Source organism: Sorex fumeus, unplaced genomic scaffold (genome assembly GCF_029834395.1).
Source record: "Sorex fumeus unplaced genomic scaffold, SorFum_2.1 ptg000109l, whole genome shotgun sequence".
NCBI lineage: Eukaryota > Metazoa > Chordata > Mammalia > Eulipotyphla > Soricidae > Sorex > Sorex fumeus.
Window position 1 is genome coordinate 54,286 of NW_026606166.1, and position 25,014 is coordinate 79,299.

Genomic DNA, 25,014 nt, shown 5'->3' on the forward strand with positions numbered 1-25,014 from the left:
TGGTGGGAGGCACGGTGGCTAGAGGAGCACAGCAGTTGAGAGGCGGCGGGTGGGTCTGAGCATGCCAGCAGTTTCTATGCACCCGAGGAGGGAAAGCTCTTCACCTGGCTCGGTGGAAGGAGACTTTCCGGACAGTTTTGTAAAGAGGCATCTCAGAGGGAAGAGAGACAAGGTCCCCCAGAGTGGCTGCCTGCTCTTGAGCCACGCCACAGGCAGCACAGCTTGTCCCCAACAGCTCCTCCCTTACTCACCATGCCCTGCTCGGCGGCAGTGTGCTCAGCCTCCCGTGCTCGCTTCAGGGCTGAGAGCTGGGCCTCCAGCGCCTGGGTGCGTTCGGTGCACTGTCGCTCCAGAGTCAGGAACTGCTGCTGTGCGTGGCTGCTCTCCTGGTGGGCGCTAGCCTGCGGGCAGAGGGCACCAGTTGGCAGAGTGGTCTGCTTTGGTCCTCAGTAAGTCAAGGATGGGTGTCTAACAGAAACCATGCTCCTTCCTGTCCCTCCTGGCCTGGCTGCTGCTGCTATCCTCGCCTGCAGCAGCTCTGCTTAGCCCCTGGTCTAAGGGTTAACCTGGGCGGGTGTGGATGCTGGGGGAACAGCACTGGGCACAGTCCCGCCACAGGTCACACTGGAGCCTGAGACAGCACTAGAGAACCAAAGCTCTACTGAAGACGGTGTGTTCAGCCATTTACTAATGGGAGAGCAAGGGTGAGTGCCCCAGTTTTCCCAAATAAGGCACCAGTCCTGACCCCCGAGATCTGCTGCAGAGGTGCCAGCGAACCACGTGCAAGTATGCAGCTCAGCGAACTTTGTTTTTTTTCCTTTTTGGGTCACACCTGGCAATGCTCAGGGGTTACTCCTGGCTTTGCACTCAGGAATTACTCCTGGTAGTGCTCATGGGACCATATAAGATGCTGGGAATTGAACCTGGGTCGGCCATGTGCAAGGCAAACGCCCTACTCATTGTGCTATCACTCCAGCCCTCAGCGAACTTTTTATGATTCTGTTTCTGGCCCTGGCTGGGGCCTCTTTTCCCTCTCGCAAGTGGCCTGCCACCTTCTCCCCAGAGCCTGGCACTGTTCCCAGCATCCTGTGTGCAAGCTGCCATCTGACCACTAGTGGAGCTCATCCTTGAACAGTTTCAGGACTAGATCAGTTCTAGTGGAGGTCAGCAGGTGACAGCCCTTCCACAGGTCTGACTTTCAGGGGCCCACCGACCTGCACCCAGCACAGCTGCAGCCCAGGTCAGGTCCAAAGCCCACACCCCAGAAGCTAGGAGTGATTAGCCAAGGCCTGAAGGGAAAGTGATATGGGCTAAGAACCACGTACCAGTTCCAGGATCTGAGCCTCTTGCGTCGCTACCAGCTCGCGGCTCTCCTTCAGCTTTTCCTCAGATACCTGCAGATTCTGTTCCAGCTCCTTCACCTGAGAGGGGAACAGAAGCACTCTGTGTTTAAAAACATCTTGGTACATCTTATGCCAGGGTAGGGAAAACCTGGCCTTAAAGAACAGACCCACTTAAATCATGAAACAGGTACGTTATGAATTTAAATGAGAAAAAAAAAGATACTGTAAATCTACTATGGTAAAACAGGATCATTATAAGCTGGAGAGAGTGCAAGGATTAGGGCTGTTTGCATCGTGGCACCACATATGGTTATATGATCCCCTGAACACTGCCAGCGCTTGTCACTCCTAAGCACAAAGCCAGTAATAGGGGACAAAGCAACAGTACAGCAGGCAGGGCATTTGCATTGCACGCAGTGGACTCGGGCTCAATCCCTTATACTCAGTATGTCCCCAAGCTCTGCCAGGAATGATCCCTGAGCAGAGGGCCAGGAGTATGCCCTGATCACTGCCGGGTATGGCCCCCAAACCAAACAAACAAACAAACAAAAGCCAAGAATAACCCCTAAGCTAAACTTTCCTCAATAAATAATTAGTGGGGCTGGAGCGATAGTACAGCGGGTAGGGCGTTTGCCTTGCATATGACCTGCTCAGGTTCGATTCCCAGCATCACATATGGTCCTCCTAGCACTGACAGGAGTAATTCCTGAGTGCAGAGCCAGGAATAACCAACCCCTGTGCATTGCCAGTTGTGACCCAAAAAAGAAAAAAAAAGTCTTATACTAATGTATTTTCTTCTAGACTACTTTATACACAATTCTAGGAAAACATTGCCCTTTTCTTCTTCACTTAAGTTTTCTTCTGTGTTTCCATGTAGCCTTCAGACCTCGGATTATTTCTTCAAGAATATTTTGTAATTCGTTTTGTAAAACATTTTGAGCCAAGAGCTACTGTGGGGCACTTGGGTATTTTTCTTTTTCCATGTCAAAACATGGGGTGGCTGACACCTTCCCACATCAGTGCCCTGAGGAGTGTCAGCCCTGATGGCAGGCCCCCAGGCATGGAACTATTGCCAACACAAGCCTGGCTTCGCAAGTCCATGAAACCACTGCAATGAGGCTGGCGTTGTTGTCAGGACTGCACAGATGTGCAGCAGTCAGCCAGCCCTGGAGCTCGGCCTGCCAATCTCTTTCGAAGTATGACCTTCGTAAGCTTTACTATACTATGAAAACGGAATCACACGAGGGCTGGATTCTGTGAGGAGAGGTCGGGACTCAATGACAGAAGAATACTTTTAGGTTTCATGGTTCCTCTGGCGAATTCACATTTTTGATACACAGAAAGTGGGAGTGAGAGCCATAGAGCAGCGCCTTTGTGCAGCAGGTAGGGAGCTTGCCCTGCATGCATGCAGTGACCCGGGTTCAATCTCTGGTACCATATATGGTCTCCCGCCAGGAGTGATTCGGAGTACAGAGCCAGGAGTAAGCCCTGAGCACCAGCAGGTGTAGCCCCAAAACCAAAAAAACAACAACAAAAAGAGAGCGCCAGAAAGGGGCCAGGGCTAGTTCAATGGGAAAACATCTGCCTTGCGGGCCTGGGACCATGAATTCAACTCCTGGCACTGTCCCCCATGCTGAGGGGATCCTGGAGGCACTGCTGCCTGTGCTCCCCAATGCCACAGTCGAGTATGCAATCTCTAGATAACTGCAGCAAACTAAACATGCAAGAACACTGCAAAGGGAGGGAAACAGCTCAGAGGAGCCACCACAAGAAGGAATGTGAACACTTCCAGAGAGAATAGGAATGTTACCTGTCCACAATGACTAGTTCCACTTGTGGGAGAATCAGAACTAAAATCCAATGGATCCATATCCCAAAAAGGTTACACAGAATCAGTGCATGGCCTAGCAATCCCCTCCTGGGGAACACCCCGAGGAAAGGAAGGGATGTACCTATGCAAACTCTTGCAAATTAATTTTTATAGTAGCACTATCTATAACACTTTGTGTTGGAGGTGTACAACAAATACAAATCTGCATGTACAAATGAATGGATTAAAAAATATATGGCACAGACATATGATGCAATATTATTCAGCCTTACAAAAATGCAAATTCTGATAAATGCAACAATACAGATAACCTTTGGGACATGTTCTAAAAGAAATAAGTTATGGTAAAAGCACAAATTGCTTTTGTGCCACACCTTGATGTGCTCAGGAGTCACTCTTAGCTGCACTCACTGGCCGATATGTAGTGCTGGGGATGGAATTGAGGCCAGCAAAGTCCAGGGCAAGTGTTTTACCTGTTGCAGTATCTCTCCAGCCCCAAAGCACAAATACTGTATGATTTCATTTATATAAGTGTCGAGAGTCAACAAGTTCAGAGAAACAGAAAACTGATTTAAGATTGCAGAGACTGGGGGATATGGAATAAAAACTTTTTGTTTTTATTTTTTTGGCCACACCCAGCAGTATTCAGGGCTTACTACTGGCTCTGTGCTCAGGGATCATTCCTAGTGGGCTCAGGGGACCATATGGAATGCCAAGTATTAAACTCAGGTTTCCTGTGTGCAAGGCAAGTGCCTTACCTGATGTACTATTGCTCCCACTATTTTAACAGGTACAGAGTTTTGATTTGAGAAAATCTAAAGAGGGATGGTGGTAAATATTGCACAAGAATCTATATACTTAATGAGACTTAATTAAACACTTAGGTAGGCAGGGCTAAAATGGTCACTTTTTGTTATACTTTTATTTTTCTACAATAAAAATATTATAAGGAATATTCAGAAGTAGAAATGATTAAAACAAAGCTTCATCTAGAAAAAAGCATAATTTTTGAACAGATTTAATCAGAAAATAAGAAAGATTTAAAAAGAATTTGTGGAATCAGAGTGATAGAGATTAAGATGTTTGCCTTACACACAGCCTATCTGGGTTTGATCCCTGGCATCTCACAGGGTTTCCCTAATCTCTCCAGAAGTGATCCCTGAGAGCAGAGCCAGGAGTAAGCCCTGAGCACTGCCAAGTGTGGTTCAAAAATAAAAAAAAAAAAAAAAAAGAAGCAATTTCGATGATTTGAGTATCTGTGTGTTGCTCCTCCCTATATTTTGCATTGAAATTCTAATGTCTAGTGTGATGGTATGTGTGGAGAAGGGTCTTGGGGATGAAGCCTTCAGAAGCAGAATTAGGGTTCTTAGAATTAAAAACTCCAGAGATCTCTTGGTTCCTCCACCACACAAAGGACACAGCACAGCGGTGTGAGCTCTGACTCAGGAGGGCTCATCCAGCCAATCTGAAATGTCTCTAAGTTCAGAATGAAAGAACACCATCCTGGCTAGGGCATTTTTTGAGAGCAGCTGAATGTATAAAGGGGAATTCAGCTTAACCAATCTGAAAAAGAACAGAGCAAACTGTAGGAAATATAAAGGGCCGGAGACATATCTCAGTGGGAGAGGACACGTCAAGCGCTGCATGTTGCATTTACGCCCCTGAGCTGCTCTGTGTCCCCGCACCCTTGAATACTGCTTGGTATGGCCCCTATTAAAAATAAATAAATATGAAGTAAAAAATAATAAAGGACACAGGTTGCAGGGGCAGTACAGCAGGTAGGGCTCTTGCCCGGAATTCCATATGGTCCCTTGAGCTGCATCAGGAGTGATGCCCAAGAGCAGATCCAGGAATACGCCCTGAGTACTGGCAGGTGTGGTTCAAAAACAAAACAAACAAACAAACAAAAAACCAGCTAACCAAAGTCAAGCTTATTAAATTAAAAAAAATATATATATATTGTAGTGGACTGGAGAGATAGTAGAGAAGGTAGGCCTTGCACTCAGCCAACCCGGGTTCCCAGGTTCAATCCCCAGCACCCCATATGGTTCCTTGAACCCTGCCAGGAGTGATCCCTGAGCACAGCCTGGTGTGGCCCAAGTTTCCTTGTCCCACCCCCACAAAATTTGCTGGTTCTTACTTTAAAATAAAGGAATAGAACATAATAAATAATAATAATAATAATAATAATAATAATAATAGGTAGATGGTCCAGAATTGCAAGGAAATGACTGTTTTATATAGAATAGGTGTTAATACAATTCACCATACTTAAGAGACTAAAGAAAACTCAATTACTGTTTTTTGCCCCCCAGTCCATGAAAAACTTAAGTTTTTTTCTCTCTTATCTGCAGTGCTGGCTGAAAATCAAACCTAGGGCCTCACATATGCAAGTAAGTCACAATCTTATACAAAACACTGTCCTCCTGTTGTTCATCGATTTGCTCGAGCAGGCCCAGTAACGTCTCCATTTTGAGACTTGTTACTGTGTTTGGCATATTGAATATGTCACGGGTAGCTTGCCAGGCTTTGCTGTGCGGGCGAGATACTCTCAGTAGCTTGCTGGGCTCTCCGAGAGGGGCAGAGGAATTGAACCCGGCTCGGCCAGGCTGGCTGCGTGCAAGACAAATGCCTTACCACTGTGCTATCGCTCCAGCCCAACCTTATACAAAATAGAACCAATTTGTAGTTTATGGGATCAAAACTTGCTACATGCAAAATATGTGTTCCAGCCCCTTAAACCATCTCTTTGGATCCCTAAATTAAAAATCTTTATAAAGTCCTACATATTTATGATTTTAAAAAGCCAACTAAAATATCTTTGGCAACGGGAAAGGGCTTTCCTTAATTCAATAAATATCATATATACCAAAACCTACTGTTTTGTTTTCTCTACACATGCAGAGTGGAATCAGCCAGTAAGCACAGCTACAGGTCCACTGAAGGCCTTGGGAAGCTTGTTACATCACTTAGAATCGCTTATTTGTTCATCTCTCTATTCTTTCTGCAGTGCCAAAGTCTGAATCCAGGGCACACACCTGCTTGAAGGCAGGTACTCCATCACTCAGCCACAGTTCTACACCCTAGAGATGGTTTTGATTTAAGGGCAGAGAAGGTCCTTGAGACTGAGAAGAGGTTCTTGTCCCAGTCTCAGTCCTTTGCCCTTTCTTGATAGATGCAATCCCTGCTCCCCTATTTGTGCAAGAATGCAGTGGTGGAGCTCCCACCCACGGGCCAGTTCATCAAGGAACAGGTCTGCCTTGTCTGAAAAAAAACAAACAAACAAACAAACAGTATTTCACTCTGAAAGTGAACAGAGGCAGCTTCCCTCCTTGTTAGGGGAAGTTTCCCCAGATTCCTGATGTCACAGGAAGCAATACCCCTGGTTTGCCCCACTAGAGTTTATAACCAAGTAAATTCTCCGTGGACATGACATTAAATTGACCCTTCCTTCGAAAACCCTTTGATTGCTTAGATGACTCATTCGGTAGGAAAAGAACCCAGAGGGGGGTGGCCTCCCTGGCACTCTGACATCTGCTCTGCTCGTGGAGTTCTAGAGGCCCTTGCCAATTCTCTAAGGACAGAAAAAAGAACCCAAAGTGTAAAGACCCAAAAGGACAAGATAAAGCTATCATTACTCACAGATGTCTGACTACTTGCCTAGGAAAGTGGAAGAAATGATCCAATACTAGAGACAAGAGTTCAGCAGGCGTATAGTACCTAATATCAACTGAAGAATAAAAGAAGACATTTCTCTATAGCAATGGATAAGATAGACTCACAATATCAATACATAACTCTGAAATTTGTAGGTAAATAAAACGTCTACTGGGAAAAATGTTACCTTCCAATACAGGATGAAAAATAGTAATTTGAGTAAATTAAATTCACTTAAAAGTCTTAGAAGGAAGAAGGTACTTAATATGGACTGGAAAATGACAAATGTTTAGGCACTAAATATATAATGAAATCCTATAAGCCAAACAACCCCCCCAAGAAAAACAAGCCAAAGATATAAATGGGCAATTCCAAAAGTAGAAACCCAAAAGACTAACAGGCATATGAAGAGATGGTCAAACTCATTAGTAACTATAGCAATGCAAATTAAAACATTTAAATATCACTTCACACTCATTAAACTGGCAAGAAAATTACAGGGTTGGGAAAATAACAATGCTGGAAATGGCAGAGCGCAGACACAGGAGCCTCCAGCATGCCGGGTTAGGGGGGGAGGGAGGAGGGCCAGGTGCAGCCCTTCAGGGAACATTCGTGTCCTACTTAGCCCCATTAAGTCAGATGCAGTCTCTCTCCAGAAGGTGATGGGGCACGGGTGCTCACTGCAGTGGACCCTGTGGACAGGAAGGAGGCTTTCCAGAGTCTGGCTTGTCGCAGACAATTAAAGTAGAGAGGTGCACACAGATCTGAGACAGGGCAGTTGAAAGTAACCAAGCAGACAAAGGCAGTTTCATCATTTACCTAAATCAACACATGCACACAAACCACACCCACCAGTTTAAGGTCACCCCACTCTATTAACCACACTGGAATGATTGCCAGGGGAGGAAGGGCAATAGGCGCAAAGGGAATGAATAAGAGAGCAACTTCGTATGGAACAGTGCTGTAACATGGCAAGAATGAAGAAACACACAAACTTAGCTGAGGCGATGGCTCGAAGGGATGATTGCCCCTGAGAACCACCAGGTATGGTCTAAGTTCAAATCCCTCCCCTCAAATTTGGAAATAAACTAAAGGCTAGCGTGCATCTTCTGCACTATGATCCAGAACATAGCTGGTAACTGCCAGGAGTGCCGAGCTAGAAGTAAGCCCTGAGCACTGCTGGTGTGGCCCCAAAACAAAACAAACGGAAGACAGCTGGCAGTTGCCTCTCTATATCTACCCCAACCATACCCCTCATCCTGCTAAAAAGAAGATGACAAATGACTACAGCAACCTTGCCGAGGTTAAGATCCAAAAACATAGTCACTGCAATGGAAAACCTCAGGGGTCAGAGTGAATATAGGGTTAAGGTGCCTGCTTTCCATGCAGCTGACCTTGTTTCTATCCCAAACACACCCAACAAAAGCCCCAGATCAATGCCAGTCACAGCCCCTCCCAACCCCCAATATCCTAAAAGAAAAACTCAGGCCTATGAAGCAGATTCTCAGTCACAACCATGTCATCCTACCAGTTTGTTCACTTTGTTCCACCTCACCCCTGTGTCCCGAAACTCAGAATCTCCAGAAGCAACGTCAGTACCCTTGTCTCCAAGAGGTTGATGGTCCTGGTCTGGCTGCTTCTGGCTGCCGAGAGTTGCTGTCTGGTATCTTCCAAATTCTGCTCAGCAATTGATTTCTAGAAATTGAAAGATGGGTAAACTAAAATAACCATTTCTTCATTAAGCTGTTACTGCTATACTGAAAATATACTAGGACTTGTACTGGAACTAGGTATAGAATAATTACATGCTTTGAAAAGCAGCAAACTGAAAGGCAGGGGAGAGCACTCCAGGTCTGGAGCTCATGCTCTGCATGTGTGGGAGGCCTGTAGATTCTTGGCATTCCCTGGTTCCACCACCTGCCTCCACAGACCCGCCAGGAGTGATCTCCAAGCAATGAGCCAGAAGAACCCCTTGCACTGCTGGGTGTGGCTCCTGTCACGAACACAATTCCGGAATAAATACACTCCATTCTGGAGTGACCATGGCCTCTCCTCTGGGTGAGTAATCTTCTCCCTCTCCTTACAGTGCAACCCAGTGGTCTGGCCCACATCCCTACTCGGCGCATACTTGATTTTACTTTATAAGGTTCTCTTTCCCTTCTCTCTCACATGTACTAAGTAAAACTATTTTGCTTGCAAATTGTATGATCTTGTTTTTGTATAGCAAGTTTCCACCAAGAAGCAGCACAGAATAGAGCCACTTGTCCCTCCGGGAAGCAGGAAGCACAGGGGGAACCCAAGCAAGTCAGGGGAGAGGTCCAGGCAACTACAAACTGCCAAAAGCTAAAGTGACAATACACTCAGGACAAGAAACAAGGTGGCAGGGTCTGGGGATGGCTCAGTGTCAAGTGGCAAAAGCACCTGCTTTGCAAGCATGAGGCTATGAACTTCATTTCTAGTACCACTCAGCATATGCTGAGCTTGGTTTGAGAGGCTCTGTACGTGGGACCACCAGCACTCTGCTGCCGAGTGCAAACAGAGCCAGAGTCATTATATTTTAGTTATTCATTTAATTATTATTGTTACCATCCTTATAGCATGATTCTACTAGAAGCTCTAACATAATTATGAAGATGCTTTAGGGAACGAGGGAGTTAGAAACGCTGTTTAGGAAGATCAATTTGGCAGTGAACACAGCAGACATTCAAAGGATGAAGAGACTAATGTTGGGTCAGCCAGTCACAAACCAGGCTAGAGAACAGTCCAATGGTACAATGGTGGCCGTGGAGATACCCAGCTAACGCTGACTACAGACAGAGTGATGGTTTGATCTAGCCAAGGCCTTGGCTTGGTCACTGCTGCCACAGGGACACAACCAAGAAGGGGGCCAGAATGACAGCAAAGGAGTTTGGGACTTCCTCATTCCCTAAAGCATCTTCATAAATATGTTAGAGCTTGTAGTAGAATCATGCTATAAGGATAGTAACAATAATAATTAAATGAATAACTGAAATATAATGACTCTTGCTCTGTTTGCACTTGGCAGCAGAGTGCTGGTGGTCCCACATACAGAGCACATGAAAAAGCCAAGTGTGTTACCCCTCCTCTTGGTCCCTACTACTCTCACCACAGGCAAAAGACCAGTACATGCAATGGCCTCTATTCACTTAGGAGATATGGGGACTATCTCAGGAAGCTCCTGCCCATACCCAAGGCAGATGTGATTCTTTCCTCAGTCAACTTTCTTTTCTCAGGGGAGGTGAGCAGTGCAGGGTGCTGAGAAAGCCCACAAGGTGTAAAGCACTTGGTGGGGCTTCTCAAGATCCAGGATGGGCTGTCCACCTGCATCTCTGCATAGGCTCCCCCTTTACTAGGAGAGGGTCTCACCCAGGGGACAAGAGGCTGCTTCAGCTGCAGGCAGGACTCCATGAAGCTGGAGCGTGTGCGTGCCTCACCACTGTCTGCAGACTCTGTGGTTCTCAAACTCTAGAACTGAGGAAATTGCCACAGTCACCACTGCCTTCCCCAGCCCAGACGGCCCAAGAAAGCCACTCACCTCTCTCAGGAGCTCCTGCACGTGCTCTTCTCCTGAGAAATTCTGCTCCAGTCTCTTCTCCAAGGATGAGACTTTCTCTTGCAAACGGGTGATGAGTTGCTCTTTCTCCTGAGCTTCAGCAGTGATCTGCAGGTGAAAGCAGGTTTCATGAGAAACTTCTCCCCTGTCTTCCTACCACTTTGGGTCATCCTATATCACTGAAATTTCATTTTCAACTCTATCCTAGATGAATGAGCAGAGAATTGTCCCTGACTATAAAAGATGCAAGATCAGAAGCCAGAGCACACAGCTATCTTTTCAGAACACTGGGGTAGGAGACAAACGGTCATCTTGATTTAAGTAAGTGCCAATCTGAGAAGAACAATGCCAAAACTTCTATGGAATCTGGCAAGCAAAGGAATGGTATTCGTCTTCCTTAAAATAATGGAATAGGGGCTGGAGCAATAGCACAGCGGGTAGGGCGTTTGCCTTGCATGCGGCCGACCCAGGTTCGATTCCCAGCAACCCATATGGTCCCCTGAGTACTGCCAGGAGTAACTCCTGAGTGCAGAGCCAGGAGTAACCCCTGTGCATCACCGGGTGTGACCCAAAAAGAAAAAAAAAAAGGGATAGGGGCTGGAATCTGGCTCAAGTGGCAGGACATATGGTGAGCATGCACATGGCCCTGAGTTTGATCCCTGGCATTGCATGGTCCTCCAGGTAATGCTGGAGGCCCCAAGCACCACTGGGAGTGGCTCTGTCTTCCTTACTCCCAGTACTTCTGGGCAAAGCCCCTATAAAAATATAACCAGACTGTACTGTCATGATCTAGTGGTTCCAGGAATGTTCTTCTTCCCATTTCCATTAAGCAAATGTTTAATCCTATTAAGAAGAGTACTCGGGACATACATCATTACTTCAGATGCCAAAAACCATTACCAGCAACTCCACTTAGGCTGACCTGGGTTTGATTTCCAGTACCCCATAAGTTTCCCCGAGCCCACCAGGAGTGATTCCTGAGTGCAGAGTCAGAAGTAAGCCCTGAGCATCACCAGGTTTGGCCCCAAAATAAAAATAAAAACAAACAGTAGGAACTGTAATAGCAGAATACAGCAAAAATAGCATTTTGCAAAATATATGAAAACACTTTCAATGATCTCCAGTCTTCATAACCATTCTTTGTGTCCCTTCACAAAAATTAAAGTTTAGGACTAGCACAAAAGCACATACCTATGTGATCCTACAAACTGATTCAAAATTTACATGAAGAATCCAAAGACTCAGAACAGGACTTAAAAAATAGCTCAAAAAATGGAAACACGTTTTACAGACGGCCAAAATTTGGTCCCTAGAACTCAAGAGTCCCCAGAGTACCTACTGAACCGATCTTCCAGCACTGAGCTGGGAGTGTCCCTTAAACACGGCCAGATCTGGCCTCCAAACAGGAACAAGCAACAAAAAATGGCAGAACATCTAAAACAACACTGAAGAAAAGAGAACAACTGTGGAAGACTGACACTATTTGATTTCAAAACCTAGGTAAGGTGCTTGTCTTTCACACAGCTGGCTTGTGTTTGATCACCAACATCACACATGATCCTCAGAGCCCTGCAAAGAATGATCTCTGAGCCAGAAAAGTTATAAGCCTGAGCACAGCTGGGTGCAGCCACAAAACCAAAAATCAAAAACCAAACTGTCATACTGGTGAAGGAAAAGAAAAATAGATCAATGGAACAAATCAGGGAGCACAGAAATAACCCTCTAAAAAAGCAACTGATCTTTAACAAAAGAGCAAAGACAGCTTCTTCAATAAGGATGTAGCCTGGCTAGACGAGGAACTAGCGCGATGTGGACTGTAGGCTGACATTTCTGGCGAAATTAGTTTCTATCTCTTCACAAATACCAGGAACCTAGGCCACTTCCCAGTACTCTCCGTACCTTTTGCAAATCAGTGGAAAGCTGCTGAATAAATGCTTGTAGCTCTTGTTCTTTTTGCTCCAGAGCCGTGATTTTATTTTCCGCACCTATGTTTGAAGCAGTCATGTGGTCTCTTCACAGAAAGCAAGCAGAGAATGCACACATTTGAATATCTCATCTAAGATACGCTCTTTCCATAGGAAAATTGCTCATGGTTTCTCTATGTCATGGCTGCAAACATTAGTCATGTGAAATTTATCAATGGAGAAGACTCCTTGGCTCTCACTGAGCAGAAGCCCATGGGGGTGTGGTGGTGATGGTGGGGAGAGTTTTACCCTGGTAAAGCAAAAAATCCTGAACTGCCTTTGGTGACTCAATAGCTTAGAAATAAAACCAGAGAAATGCTTGGGAGGGGCAGGAGTGGTTCTGAGTCTGAGCAGGTGAAGAGGAGTGAGAGGTGGAGGAGGATGGTCATCAGCCCTAGTTAGGACAGGACAAGCCTGGAAGCCTTTGCCAGGACTGAGATCAGAAAGTGCTGCAAAGAGCAGGGGGGAAAGGCAATCAGGCAGAGCCAGAATTACACTAGTATCACTTCCCATGGGCCCCACAGACCAAGCAAGAACCTCTGTTCTTCCAGCGTTGAGCAGTGTCTCTGCAATTCTTCAAGCTTCTGGCTTAAGTCTACAGACTGCTGATTGGACGTCATCAACTCTGCCTGTGTGTGACTCAGTTCTATGGTTCGTGCCTCCAACTCTTGTTCCATTTTCCCCAGAGTTTCTTCTTTTTTTAATAGCTGATACAAAGATAAAAAGCTTTACTAATAAGAAATACACAAAAAATCTGGACCTGTACATCAAACTTTTTACAAAATTTTAGAGTGTTTCAGGAGCTTCATATGCTGAGTTGTTTAAAAATAAAAATGGAAGAATTCACACAGGGCATTTCCATTTAATAAACTGAAAACATACGAGTATAATTAATATCAAAGACTACTAGGGTATTTTTGCCATTTATTAGAGCGATGACAGAATCAGAGTAATGACTCATCATTCAGCTTCTGAATTAAAGATGCGTACCATATGCTTTACTTTACTTAGTTCCTGCTGCTGGAATCCTTCTAATTCATCCATTTCATCTCTCTTTTGGAAAAGATTCAAACTCTGGTTTTTCATTTCCTGTAACTGAGCTGTCAGAAGCCTTTTTTCCTAGGTGGAAGAAGATATTAATGGAGACAACTGTGACATTAGAAATCATTATTTTCACTGTGACATTAGAAATCATTATTTTCACAGAATTGTTTCCTCTTTGTTGTGGGGTGGGGGGAAGCTGGGGTCCCCGGCATGTGAAGCATGTGCTCCACCACTGAGAAAACCCTTGGTCTGTTCTTTGCTTCTCTAAACCCAGCTAGTTCAGGGCACCATGCTGCAGCAGGACTCAGACCTCGGTTTCCTGCAAGCACATTAGGCACTCCAGCCCTAGGACCTATCTACTTGGTTCAAGCTATATGGTAGTTCCCCCCCACCCTCCAATGCCAGAAATTAACCCAGGGTTTCATATATCTGAGGCATGTGCTCTACCACTGATCCATAGCCCCGGTCCTATACAAATGCTTTATGTTGAGAAAAAAAAAAGAAAATGTGAGCTGCTCTTCAAGGTCATGTTCTCCCTTGAACACTATCTTTTTTCTTGTTGTTTGTTTTTGGGTTTTTTGGGAGATACCTGGAGATGCTCAGGGCTTACTCCCTGCTCTGCACTCAGGGTTCACTCCTTGTAGGCTCAACGGTTGGTTGGGCTGTGTACAGTGGTAAGTATCTGACCCAGTGTACGACTGCTCTGGCCACCCTTGTTTCTATGTTTCTTTGACTGCGTATTTCCACTGTGGAGGAGACCATATTTTCTCTCACCTCTTTCTAGGCAAGTTTTGTTGGATAAAAACTACCTTGTTTCACTAAAGAAAAAAAAAAGAAAAAGACATGGGATCTCAGAGAAATAACTCAATTGGCTAAATGTCTGCTGTGCATGCAGGAGGTCCAGGTTTGATCCCAGGCACCTCATTTGTGCCCAAGCAGAGTGCCTAGAGTGGTTCTAAAGCACCACCATGTATGGCTCCCAAACAAACAAAAGTAAAAATAAATAAATTTTAGTTTTGAATAAGAGAACAGAGCACAAACTACTCAACATCTAGAAGTTCTTAATAAAAAACTGCAGATATTCAGGGGATGGAATGATAGTACAGCGGGTAGGGCATTTGCCTTGCACGAGGTTCAATCCCCTAGCATCCTATGTGGTCCCTCAAGCACTGCCAGGAGTAATTCCTGACTGAAGAGCCACTGAGCACTGCTGGGTGTGATTTCCCCCTCCAAAAAAAAAAAAAAATTTAGAGGTCAGAGTGGTAAACTACCACTATTTAAACTGATACTCTATCAAAGACTAGAGCAATAATGAAACTCATTTGTTCAATAAACAGCAAATAATATATTTCATAACTAAACATATCCAAGGAATAAATTTTCTACCATGAAGAGTTACTTATGAGATCACTAATGAAAACACAGATTAGGTAGCAGCATATAATGCAGGCTAACCTATTACTTCATATTAAAAAGTTTTTCTTAATTTTAGGCTTCAAGTTCCATCTTGCTATTCATGTCTGTTAGGCAAGTGTATATTATAAAAGTATGTTTGCTGTGCTATGCAAACTAGTGAAAAGTATTAGTAAATTAATCAATTTTCCTCATCTATGTCTAGCCAAAAAGATTCTTTTTTTACTGGCCCAGAACTGAGCCTTAAGAAATGCACTCCCATATAGACCGAACATGATTGCCATTCAATGTCTCTTTTGCAAACCACAGCACCCAAAAAGAGAGAGAGAACAAAAGGGAATGCCCTGCCACAGAGGCAGGGTGGGATAGGGGGATGGGAGGTGGGAGGGACACTGGGATCAGTGGTGGTGGAGAATGGGCACTGGTGGAGGGATGGGTATTCGATCATTGTATAACTGAAATCCAAGCACAAAAATGTGTAAGTCTACAACTGTACCTCATGGTGTTTCACTAATAAAAATTTAAGGGGGGCAAAAAAAAAGAAATGCACTCCCAGAGCTGGAGCTGTGGCTGATCGGGTTCAATTCCTGGCATCCCATATGGTCCAGACATCAGATGCAAAGGAAGTACTTAAAAGAAAATTTGATAAAATGACTTAAAGCAAGAAAGCAGGCAGGGAAGAAAACCCAAAGGAGTGGCTGGAGAGCATGTTTACAGGTAAGAAGTCAGGTTTGATCCTCAGTATTGCATGTATGGTTGTGGTCTAAGAATCAAACCAAACCAAACCAATCAACATATAATGTACTAGTAAATAAGTGGGCATGATGGGGCAGAGATGAAGTTGTTATAGGAAATCCAAGGAGTCAGAAACTATGTCAGAGGATGAACCAAAGGTCCAACAGAAGCTTCGGTTAAAAGATCCCATGGGGAAGGGCCAAGAGATAGTTCAGAGAGTAGTATAGGGCGTTTGCCTTGTATGATGTTCACACCAGCATCCCATATGGTCCCTGAACCATTGCCAGGAGTGATTCCGGAGGGCAGAGCCAGTAGTAATCTCTGAGCCTTGCTAGGTGTGGTCCCAAAGCAAACAAATAAAACAAGCTCCCACAGAGAGAAGGCTCTTACTCTTCAAGTGTTTCCCCTTTGGTGAAACCCAGTCAGAGGATGGGTAACAGAACCTGGCTAATGCAGGAGTGGGGCCAACAGTAGACGCAACCTGCCCAGGAGGAAGGGGAAAACAATGGCCATGCCAAGTCAGCGTCTAGTTCAACTAATTCAGTTTCCAAGAGATGGCATAGCAATCGTGATTTTCCAAGCTCCACAAGAGGTCAGCATTAATAATAAAGCAAAAATGAAGACAGTAAGATGATGAACTAACCTTTTCAAGCTGCTCCATCTTTTCTGACCATTCCTAAAATGAAACAATAACAAAAATAGAGTTTCCAAGAAAAGTATCAGTAACACCAGGATTTTCAGAAAACAAAATCAACTTACTCTTTGCCCAAAAGCAACAAGTCATAAAAATGGATTATGAGACTGGGAAAAATCTGACTTTCCACAAAGAATTGGCTCACTATTAAGGAAGTTCATAACACTATCAGGAGAAAATGAACTTTAGAAACAATTCTAAACACAAATACAAGTCTATAGACTGTACTGAGTGGAATACCCCATGTAAGTTGTATGTGTTAGTCTTATGTAGCATTGGCAGATCCTCAGTGCTGCCCCAAATGGGCTGGGATTATTTTCTAAGAGTGCATAGATGGGATCAGCCAAACCTGGAACTCTCAACTGATGGTTAGATGGTTAAAAGTGGGCAGAGGGAGGGTCAGTCTTCAGGAGTCTCTGATAATTATTTTCCTCTTCACCTTCACTTTACCCATATGCTTTGTGCTACCTGGTATAAATGAACGGAAAAGGGATTATATCCTTTTTCTTTGGTACAAAAGGCTATAGAACAATTGCCCAGAATCAGAATCTACCAATTTGAGATCCTTTCTTCATTTAGATACATTAAGGCTTATAACTCTAAGGTTTCTTGTTATTTTTCCCCCCACTAGGTTGTACATATTTTTGTGTAGGCTTATAGATTTCTTGAAATTGTGTCACTAGGTGGAATCTTTCCATCAGTCTTGGGCTGGGTCACATATTGAATACCTGGTCCTTTCTGGCTAATGCCAAAGTCAGTCCTTCTGCCATTTTGGCTCTGCTGGCTTGGAATGTCTCATTCTGCTCTTGAAATTTCCGCATGGAAGCTGTTAACAAAGAGGCTCTATTTGAGATATAGAAAAACTTCAAAATAGCATGACAAATAGCCTATGTTGTTACTTTACAAATATAAGGTCAAGGTCATAAAAATGGATTATGAGACTGGGAAAAATCTGACTTTCCACAAAGAATTTTTTGGCTTTAGTACTAGTCCATACTTTTTTTTGTTTCTGTTGTGTTCATTTTTCTGTAGTTGTTAAAAGTATACTTTCACCAAAACACATAAAGGTAATTTTTAAAATAGTATAATAGAGCACTGAGTTATCTTACTAAAACAAATCAATGCTATCACTGTGCTGCTATTACAACTTTATCAGAATTAAAACAAAAATCAAAACAAAGAAAAACAAAAACCTTTTTTCACTTGTTTTCTTTAAAAATTTATATATATATATATACACACAGAAAACAACTTTCTACTTATGTTAACATCTTTCTTGAATTGAGCCCGAAAGAAAACATAAGGTTCAGGGCAGACTAATCCAAGGTTTGTTCTATTTTTGGAGAATTGACAGAGATATCACCCCCCAATTACAAACATAGCAGCAAGGAAGCTGTGGTCAGAACCAGAGTGTCCTGAGCTAGGCTCCAGGACCAGGCACTATATGTTACCAGATTCTAAGAGTGGCCAAGAAACTGGTTAACTGAATGGAGACAAACTGATACATATAACGACACTCTGCTAAGAAACAAGCCCATAGAGCAACATAAATATGAGTTATATGCTTCTAACTATCAGACAAATGCACTCCTGACTAGAGTAAGAAGAAGACTACTTATAGACTAGAGCTCTTGGAAGGAACAATCTTAACCATACACTATTAATTAAAAAACAAACAATAAACCCTAAACCCTAAGACGATTGAAATAAGCAGGAGAAAAATACGTACAATCCTGGTGTTTTTCTAACGCAATTTCAAGCTTCTCTTTTATCTTCTGCAAGTTTCGGACCTGTTCAGCATAGTCTTGGGTGAGGAGGGTGATGCACATACCAGGAATGGACAAACATCAGGAAAGGAAGTTAAACAAAAAAATGAGTGAAAATGATGATGATTTCTCAACCTGAAAACCATTCCTGTTAAGGAAAGCTAGGCAGACAGCCTCTCATTAACAACAAACAAGACGGGCAAACAGGTATATTACAAACTGTCCATGGTCAATGGAGAAAACAAACAGTCACATTTTCTTAGCCCTGGCAGAGAGTAAGAATTGGTCGTCTGATGATCAGAAATGCCCCACTATGAATACCAGAATCATTACTATTTTTTTACATTTCAATTTTATTGTATGTGAGCGTGAACGTGTGTGTGTGTGTGTGTGTGTGTGTGTGTGACGATCTACTCCTAGCAGTACTCAGGGAACCATGCAGAGCCATAGTTCAAACTGGGGTTACTGCATGCAAGTAAAGCACCTAACACCTTTATTGTCTCTCTGGTCCTTATTTAAATTTTGTGTGTTGGACGATGAAAAGGAATCAGTAAACAGCTTCCTTACAGTACACAGAACTGAATAACACTTTAATTATGGTACGGTTTTTATGAAAAGTACACTTAATTCTCTAGAAAAGTTTGATTTGCCAGTGACATATTAAAGATGAATGTCATGTCAGAATTAATTACCTGGCTGGCCAAAGAAGACTGTGTGGTTTAGTGGAAAATTAGACATATTTTAATTCAAACTCCTATTTGTCCTTAGCTGGAAGACCTTAAGCAAACTATTGATCTTAAGTACTGGTTTCTTCATTTATCAAATGATGATCTAAATACCTACATGAAAGGACTCACTGACAAGTAAGAATCTTGTGCCTTAAGAGCCTGTCACACAGTGCTCTACTGAAGGGAGCTCCCAGGGGCTGAGGAGACATTTTAAAGGGCCGAAGTGCAAGTCTTGCATGTGGAGATCCTGAATTTTGCACAGAGCACTGCCGGAAAGGCAAGCCTCTCACCAAAAAAGGGGTCATGATGGAGGGAAATGACCAAAACATACAAGGGATAAATACATGTGCATTCTCTTCCCTATCCTTTTTCTAACATAAGGCAAATTCAAACTATCTTTTCTCTGTATTAGGAACGGTTCATATTATTTTATAATCTCTCCAACATCAAATAAAGTTTTCACGACTGATTACTGATACCACCTACATACAGAGCAAGAGTACAGCAACAAATTAAACTTTCTGGGGGTGGGAGTTGGACCACATCCAACTTACTTCTGGCTCTGTGCTCAGGGATAACTCCTGGTGGGGCTCAGGGATAGAACCAGAGTCACGTGCAAGGCAAGCGCCTTACCCCATCCTATCTCTCTGGCCCCCAACAATTGTGCCGGGGGCAGACTGTTGCTCAGAGCATGAATTTGTACCTAAAAAGTCTAGCTTTGAATCGCATCTTCTACTAATGTAATCTTATCTTTGCTAAACCTAAAAGTGATTGGGAGGACAAAATAAGGACTATCTAGGAGCTGTGAGCTACCTGTGATTCCTTGGATAGCAACATTAACAAAAATGGTTCACAAAGAATTTGGTCAATTTTGTCCTTTACATTTCGGTATTGGCATAAGTAACAGCAAAGGCCAAGGGACAAAAAGAAACAAATAATCAACTGACCACTTCACAGTATGATGCTTCCATAAAGTATCTAAGGACAGAAACCTAGGTGAGGACTCAGGACTGTTCAGTAACAAACCCAGTCCAGGCAAAGGCTATCATGGGAGTCTCCTGTCAGTTATAATTGCACACAAAAGACAAAAAATAAGATACAGCTTCTATATTGAAGCTGATGCTAGAAGTACTATTGGAAAGTGGTGCTGAGACCCAGAGTCCCAGAGTGATTCCAAAAACGTTAGCTGTAACAAGTGGCAATGTACCATTACCCTTCCTGGTTAACATCTGGGAGCCACTCCCCAAAATGCAGTTCCTTTGCCAGCTCCCATGAATGCAAGTTCTGCTGGTAGATGGCAGGTGGTCAAATTTACTCTATCTAGAGTTTCTTTGTTTTGGACCACATCCAGCAGTACTTAGGGCTTATTCTTGTCTCAGTGCTCAGGGATCACTACTGGTGATACTCAAGGGATGATATGTAGTGCCAAGGATTCAAACCAGGGTTGGCCGCATACAAGGAAAAGCACCTTAACTCCTGCATCATTTCTCTGTTTCTCTATGTAGTTTAAACTTTTTATATCCATGGCTAGAAATCTCAGGAGCACAAAGACAGAAGCTGCTTATTTTTGGTGATGGTGGTAGTGATTTGAGCTAAGTCCAGTGGTGCTCAGGTACTTGTACTCAGGAATCTTGTCTGATGGCACTTTGGGGATCAAACCCAGGTCAACCACCTACAAGAAAACACCTTACCCTCTGTACTGTCTCTCTTGCCCCAGAAGGTTCTTTTAAAGAAGTTGCTTTTTGGGGGGTGGAGGGAGTGGGGGCAGGGAGGGGGAAAGGGGTTGGGGGTGGGCATGTGCACAACTGGTGGTGCTCCGGTTGTGCTTACTCTTTTTTTTTTTTCTTTTTGGGTCACACCCGGCAAAGCACAGGGGTCACTCCTGGTTCTGCACTCAGGAATCTCTCCTGGTAGTGCTTGGGGGACCATATGGGATGCTGGGAATCGAACCCAGGTCGGCTGCGTGCAAGGCAAACGCCCTACCCGCTGTGCTATCGTTCCAGCCCTGTGCTTACTCTTGACTCTGCACTCAGGGATCACCCCTGGTGGACCTAGGGGACCATATGGGACCCCAGGGATCGAATCTGGCTCACATGCAAGGCAAGTGCCCTACCTGCTACCTTATCACTCTGGCCCCTAGACATTGCTTAAAACCCGAGTTTTGAATTTATATTACTTATTGTACTAACAGAATAATGAGGGCATAGTGCTCTATTTACCCCCCATTCCCATCTTTTGGGGGAGGCACACACAGTGATGCTCAGAAGTTATTCCTGGCTCTACACTCAGGAATTACTCCTGGCAGTGCTTGGGGGACCATACGGAGTGCTTGGGATCCAGGTCAGCAAGTGCCCTACCTGCTGTACAATCTCTCTAGCCCCTATTGGTCCATTTTTGAATCAAAAGATAAAAAAATGCCAAAATTATTATAACATTTAGCTCTGTGACTGCTTTATGGGGAGAGAGGGCCAGGAAAGTTTCTCTTGTTGTTTTTCTATGAGTTCTTAGACATACCAGAAAGCCTGGCTTCTAATTTCCGTATCTGTTCATTTCTTCTCAAAAGCTGGGATGAAAGATCTTCTCTGGAGCTGCTTCCATCGGAAGCCTATTGAGACAGACATAAGAGATCAGATTCAAACAAGGGTTTTTGACTGTGTGAGACACACTATTAAACCAAAGTGACAACCTGCATTAGACATTTGGTTACATTTTAATGAATTTTGATCATTAAAAAGCTGCTTAACAAATCTGGATCTTAGCATCTTTATGGCAAAGTGTAAGTAACACTACCTCTGTCTACAATGTGAAGGGGGTATACAAAGGTAAAGAGATAATTACATGTGTAGACACACTATTATAATAAATAGTGTGTATTTATTACAATAGTGGCATTCAAATCCATTATAATCACATTATATCAAGTGCATAATACAAAAAAAGTTCTTATAGGGAACAAAGAAAACGGCTTCATTTTTCCAAAGGTAAAGCCCTAGGAAGTTCCTTAGCAAAGGAGCAAAGGCTGTTCTTGATGAAGACTCTGTTACTGATATAGACAAAGTTTTAGTATCTTCATCTATAAAACAATCAAAGCATAAAAAGGCAGAGCTTGGTTGTTAAGCACATGCCTCACATATATGAATGAGTTTGATCCCCAGAACCACCCATACCCAAGCTCTATAATGCATCAAAGATAACTTCATTTCAATAAATCAATATATAAGACATCAATTTTCTCCAACAGGCTAGACTATCTTAAAACATATGGGTATTACTATTGCTTAGGCATAGCATACTATTGTTAATATACAACTTCCCTTTTTTTATGGGGGAAGGGTTTGGGCTCCATGCAACAGTGCTCAGGGGCTTAGGGATACTCCCAGTAGTCCTCTGGGGATCACAAAATGGGTCACATCAAACCCAAGGCACGCACACTAGTCCTCTGAGCTATCCCTTGCTACTTTTTAAAAACTATGACCATAAAATTCATTTACTTTTAAATTTAATTTTTTAATTTTTGTTTTTTTTTGGGCTACACCCGGTGGTACACAGGGTTTACTCCTGGCTGTGCTCAGGGATCACTTCTGGTAAGCTTAGGGGACTAAATATGAGGTACCAGAGATGCAACTTGGGTCAGCAACATTCAAGGCATGTACCCTAGCCACTGCACTTATCATTCCAGCCCTGACTATAATTTTTTTTAAAAAAAATACAGACTGTTTTGAGAATGGCTTAGTGAACATTCCCCATAACAAATGCCGATAATTTCCTGTATTTGGTCAATTTTCATTTTACAGAAAAACTCTAGCAGATATTATAACATTTTATCCCAAAAACTTGAGAAAATATAAGGACACTGTCCTTATAATAATAAAGCATTATACAGAAATAAATTAAAAATATATATTTTTTGCATTTTTTTCCTTTTTTGGGGGGAGGGCTACACCTGGTGGTGTTCAGGACTTACTCCTGGCTCTGCATTCATGGCTCACTCCTGGCAGAGCTTGGGGGACCTTATGAGATGCAGGGGACAGAATTAAAGTGGGCTGCGTGCAAGGCAAGAGCCTTACTCATTTACTGTTTCGTCCTCTAATATCTAATTGTTAGTGATGTTTCTTCTTCATCGTAATCCCTAAATGACTTTAGACGTGGTGAATAATTCATATAAATGTTCAGTTAGCCCTCTAATCACTTGCCCATCTAATATTTACCAAGACATAGGAAGGTATACAGTTAAGAGGTAGTTTCTGTAGGCAGAGGCTTGGGTTAAAATCCCATCCTTATCACTTATGAACCATATGAATTTAGTCATTGAGGGGTGGGGGGGGGAGAGTGCAGCATGTAGGGTACTTGTCTTGTATGTAGCTGACATGGTTTTGATCCCTGCTACCAGATATGGCCTCCAAGCCCTGCCAGGAGATATCCCTGAGTGTAGAGCCAGGAGTAAACTCTGAGGAACACTGGGTGTGGCCAAAAACAAAAAGAAAACACAGCAAACAAAAACAGGTGTAGCTTCACAGAGACTGGCACACATCTGGAGCAGATGTGGGGAGAAAGGGACTCTCCTTCGTTGTTGGTGGGAATGCCAACTGGTTCAGTGTTTTTGGGAAACAATATGAATATTCCTTAAAAAACTAAAAACTAGAAACTGAGCTTCCATATGACCCAGCAATAGAACTTCTGGGAATACATCCTGAGGGTACAAAAAAGCACAGTAGAAATGACATCTGCACCTCTATATTCATTGCAACACTGTTCACAATAGCCAGAATCTGGAAACAATAGCCAGAATCTTGAAACAGTTCCAGTGCCTGAGAACAGGACTGGTTAAAGAAACTTTGGTACATCTACACAATGGAGCTGTTAGGAAAGATGTTAGGAAAGATGAAGTCATGAAATCTGTTTATAAGTGGATGGTCATGGAGAGTACCATGCTAAGTGAAATGAGTCAGAAAGGGCAGAACAAACATTGAATGACTGCACTCATTTGTGGAATATAAAATAATATGAGACTAACACCAAGTAGAGACAAGGGCTAGGAAGATTCTCCATGGATGGAAGCCTGCCTTATAAGCTGGGGGAGAAGGCAGCTGGGATAGAGAAGGGACCAATAAGTCAGTGATGGTTGGAGGGATTACTCGGGATAGGAGATGTGTGTTGAAAGTAGATAAAGGACCAAACATGATGGCCTCTCATTATTTGTATTGCAAACCATAATGCCTGTAAGGAGAGAGAGAGAGAGAGAGAGAGAGAGAGAGAGAGAGAGAGAGAGAGGGAAACTGCCTGCCAAAGAGGCAGGGGGAGGGATACTGAGGACATTGATAGTGCAAAATGTGCAGTGGTGGAGGGATGGGTGTTTGATCATTGTATGACTGAAAATCAAACATGAAAGTTTTTTAAGTATAGTTCACAGCGATTCAATTAAAAAAAGGTAACAACAAAAAAAACAGTGTAGCTACTTCTGTGTATACTGGTATACCTTGTAACTTGGTATCCTTACACAGGATTTATCTCATGATCTACCTCACAGAGCTGACTAGAATGAAATAAAACAGTGCTCGTTGCAATGCTAACGCATAGCCTCATACATGGTTTTAACCCATAACATCTATTAGCAGTAGAAGTCATGATTATTACTGCAAGACATCCTATTCGCAGCATAAACTAAGCACACAAGCCTTGGTGAATCAAGGAGTCCCCACCTAAAACAGCAGCTGCAGCAGAAGCAACTATTAATTATGAAGTGCTGTGGAGAGCCAAGAGCTCTGTGAAGTATTTTACACACACTCAGGAAAGAGTTAACATTTCAGTCCAAGACTACAATTCTTAGCAAGGGCTCTTTTTAGAGATGTAGCTAGCCCACAGCAACTGAGAGCAAGCATTCCCACTATTCCTGGCAAGTATGGCTCACTGTACTGAAAGAGCAGAAAAGACAGGGTGCACACTAAACACCTGCTTTCCTGCAGGGTCTGGAATTTTGCTAAGTGCTAGGCAGAGGCAGTCTACATGATTAACTGTTGAATTACAGGCCCAAGCATTTTACGAAATAACATTGGTTTATCCTTTCTTCTCAACCCTGCTCTCCCTCCCTCCCCTGCAGGGAGTATAGGTTTACTGAGTTACTCCCACTACAGTGCTCCCGAGGCACACCCAATTCCATCTGCACTCCTCGCGGTTGCGGTCCTCCCGTTATTCATCGATTTGCTCAAGCGGGCCCAGTAACGTCTCCATTGTAAGACTTGTTGTTACTGTGTTTGGCATATTGAAT

General features: G+C 43.4%; 1 protein-coding gene across 1 annotated transcript in view; it reads right to left on the reverse strand.

Annotated features, from left to right (window-relative positions):
• The window catches only part of LOC130042727 (golgin subfamily A member 1-like), a 48,500-nt gene that overhangs the window by 14,749 nt on the left and 8,737 nt on the right, over nt 1–25,014 (reverse strand). The window contains exons 4-14 of the mRNA XM_056134908.1: nt 21,264–21,354; nt 17,985–18,059; nt 16,984–17,081; nt 16,205–16,237; nt 13,360–13,488; nt 12,907–13,076; nt 12,305–12,416; nt 10,388–10,513; nt 8,431–8,526; nt 1,326–1,421; nt 252–401 (exon numbers count right to left, since the gene is read on the reverse strand). Coding sequence (XP_055990883.1) covers nt 252–401; nt 1,326–1,421; nt 8,431–8,526; nt 10,388–10,513; nt 12,305–12,416; nt 12,907–13,076; nt 13,360–13,488; nt 16,205–16,237; nt 16,984–17,081; nt 17,985–18,059; nt 21,264–21,354 — 1,176 coding nt within the window. The remainder of the gene's footprint in view (nt 1–251; nt 402–1,325; nt 1,422–8,430; nt 8,527–10,387; nt 10,514–12,304; nt 12,417–12,906; nt 13,077–13,359; nt 13,489–16,204; nt 16,238–16,983; nt 17,082–17,984; nt 18,060–21,263; nt 21,355–25,014) is intronic.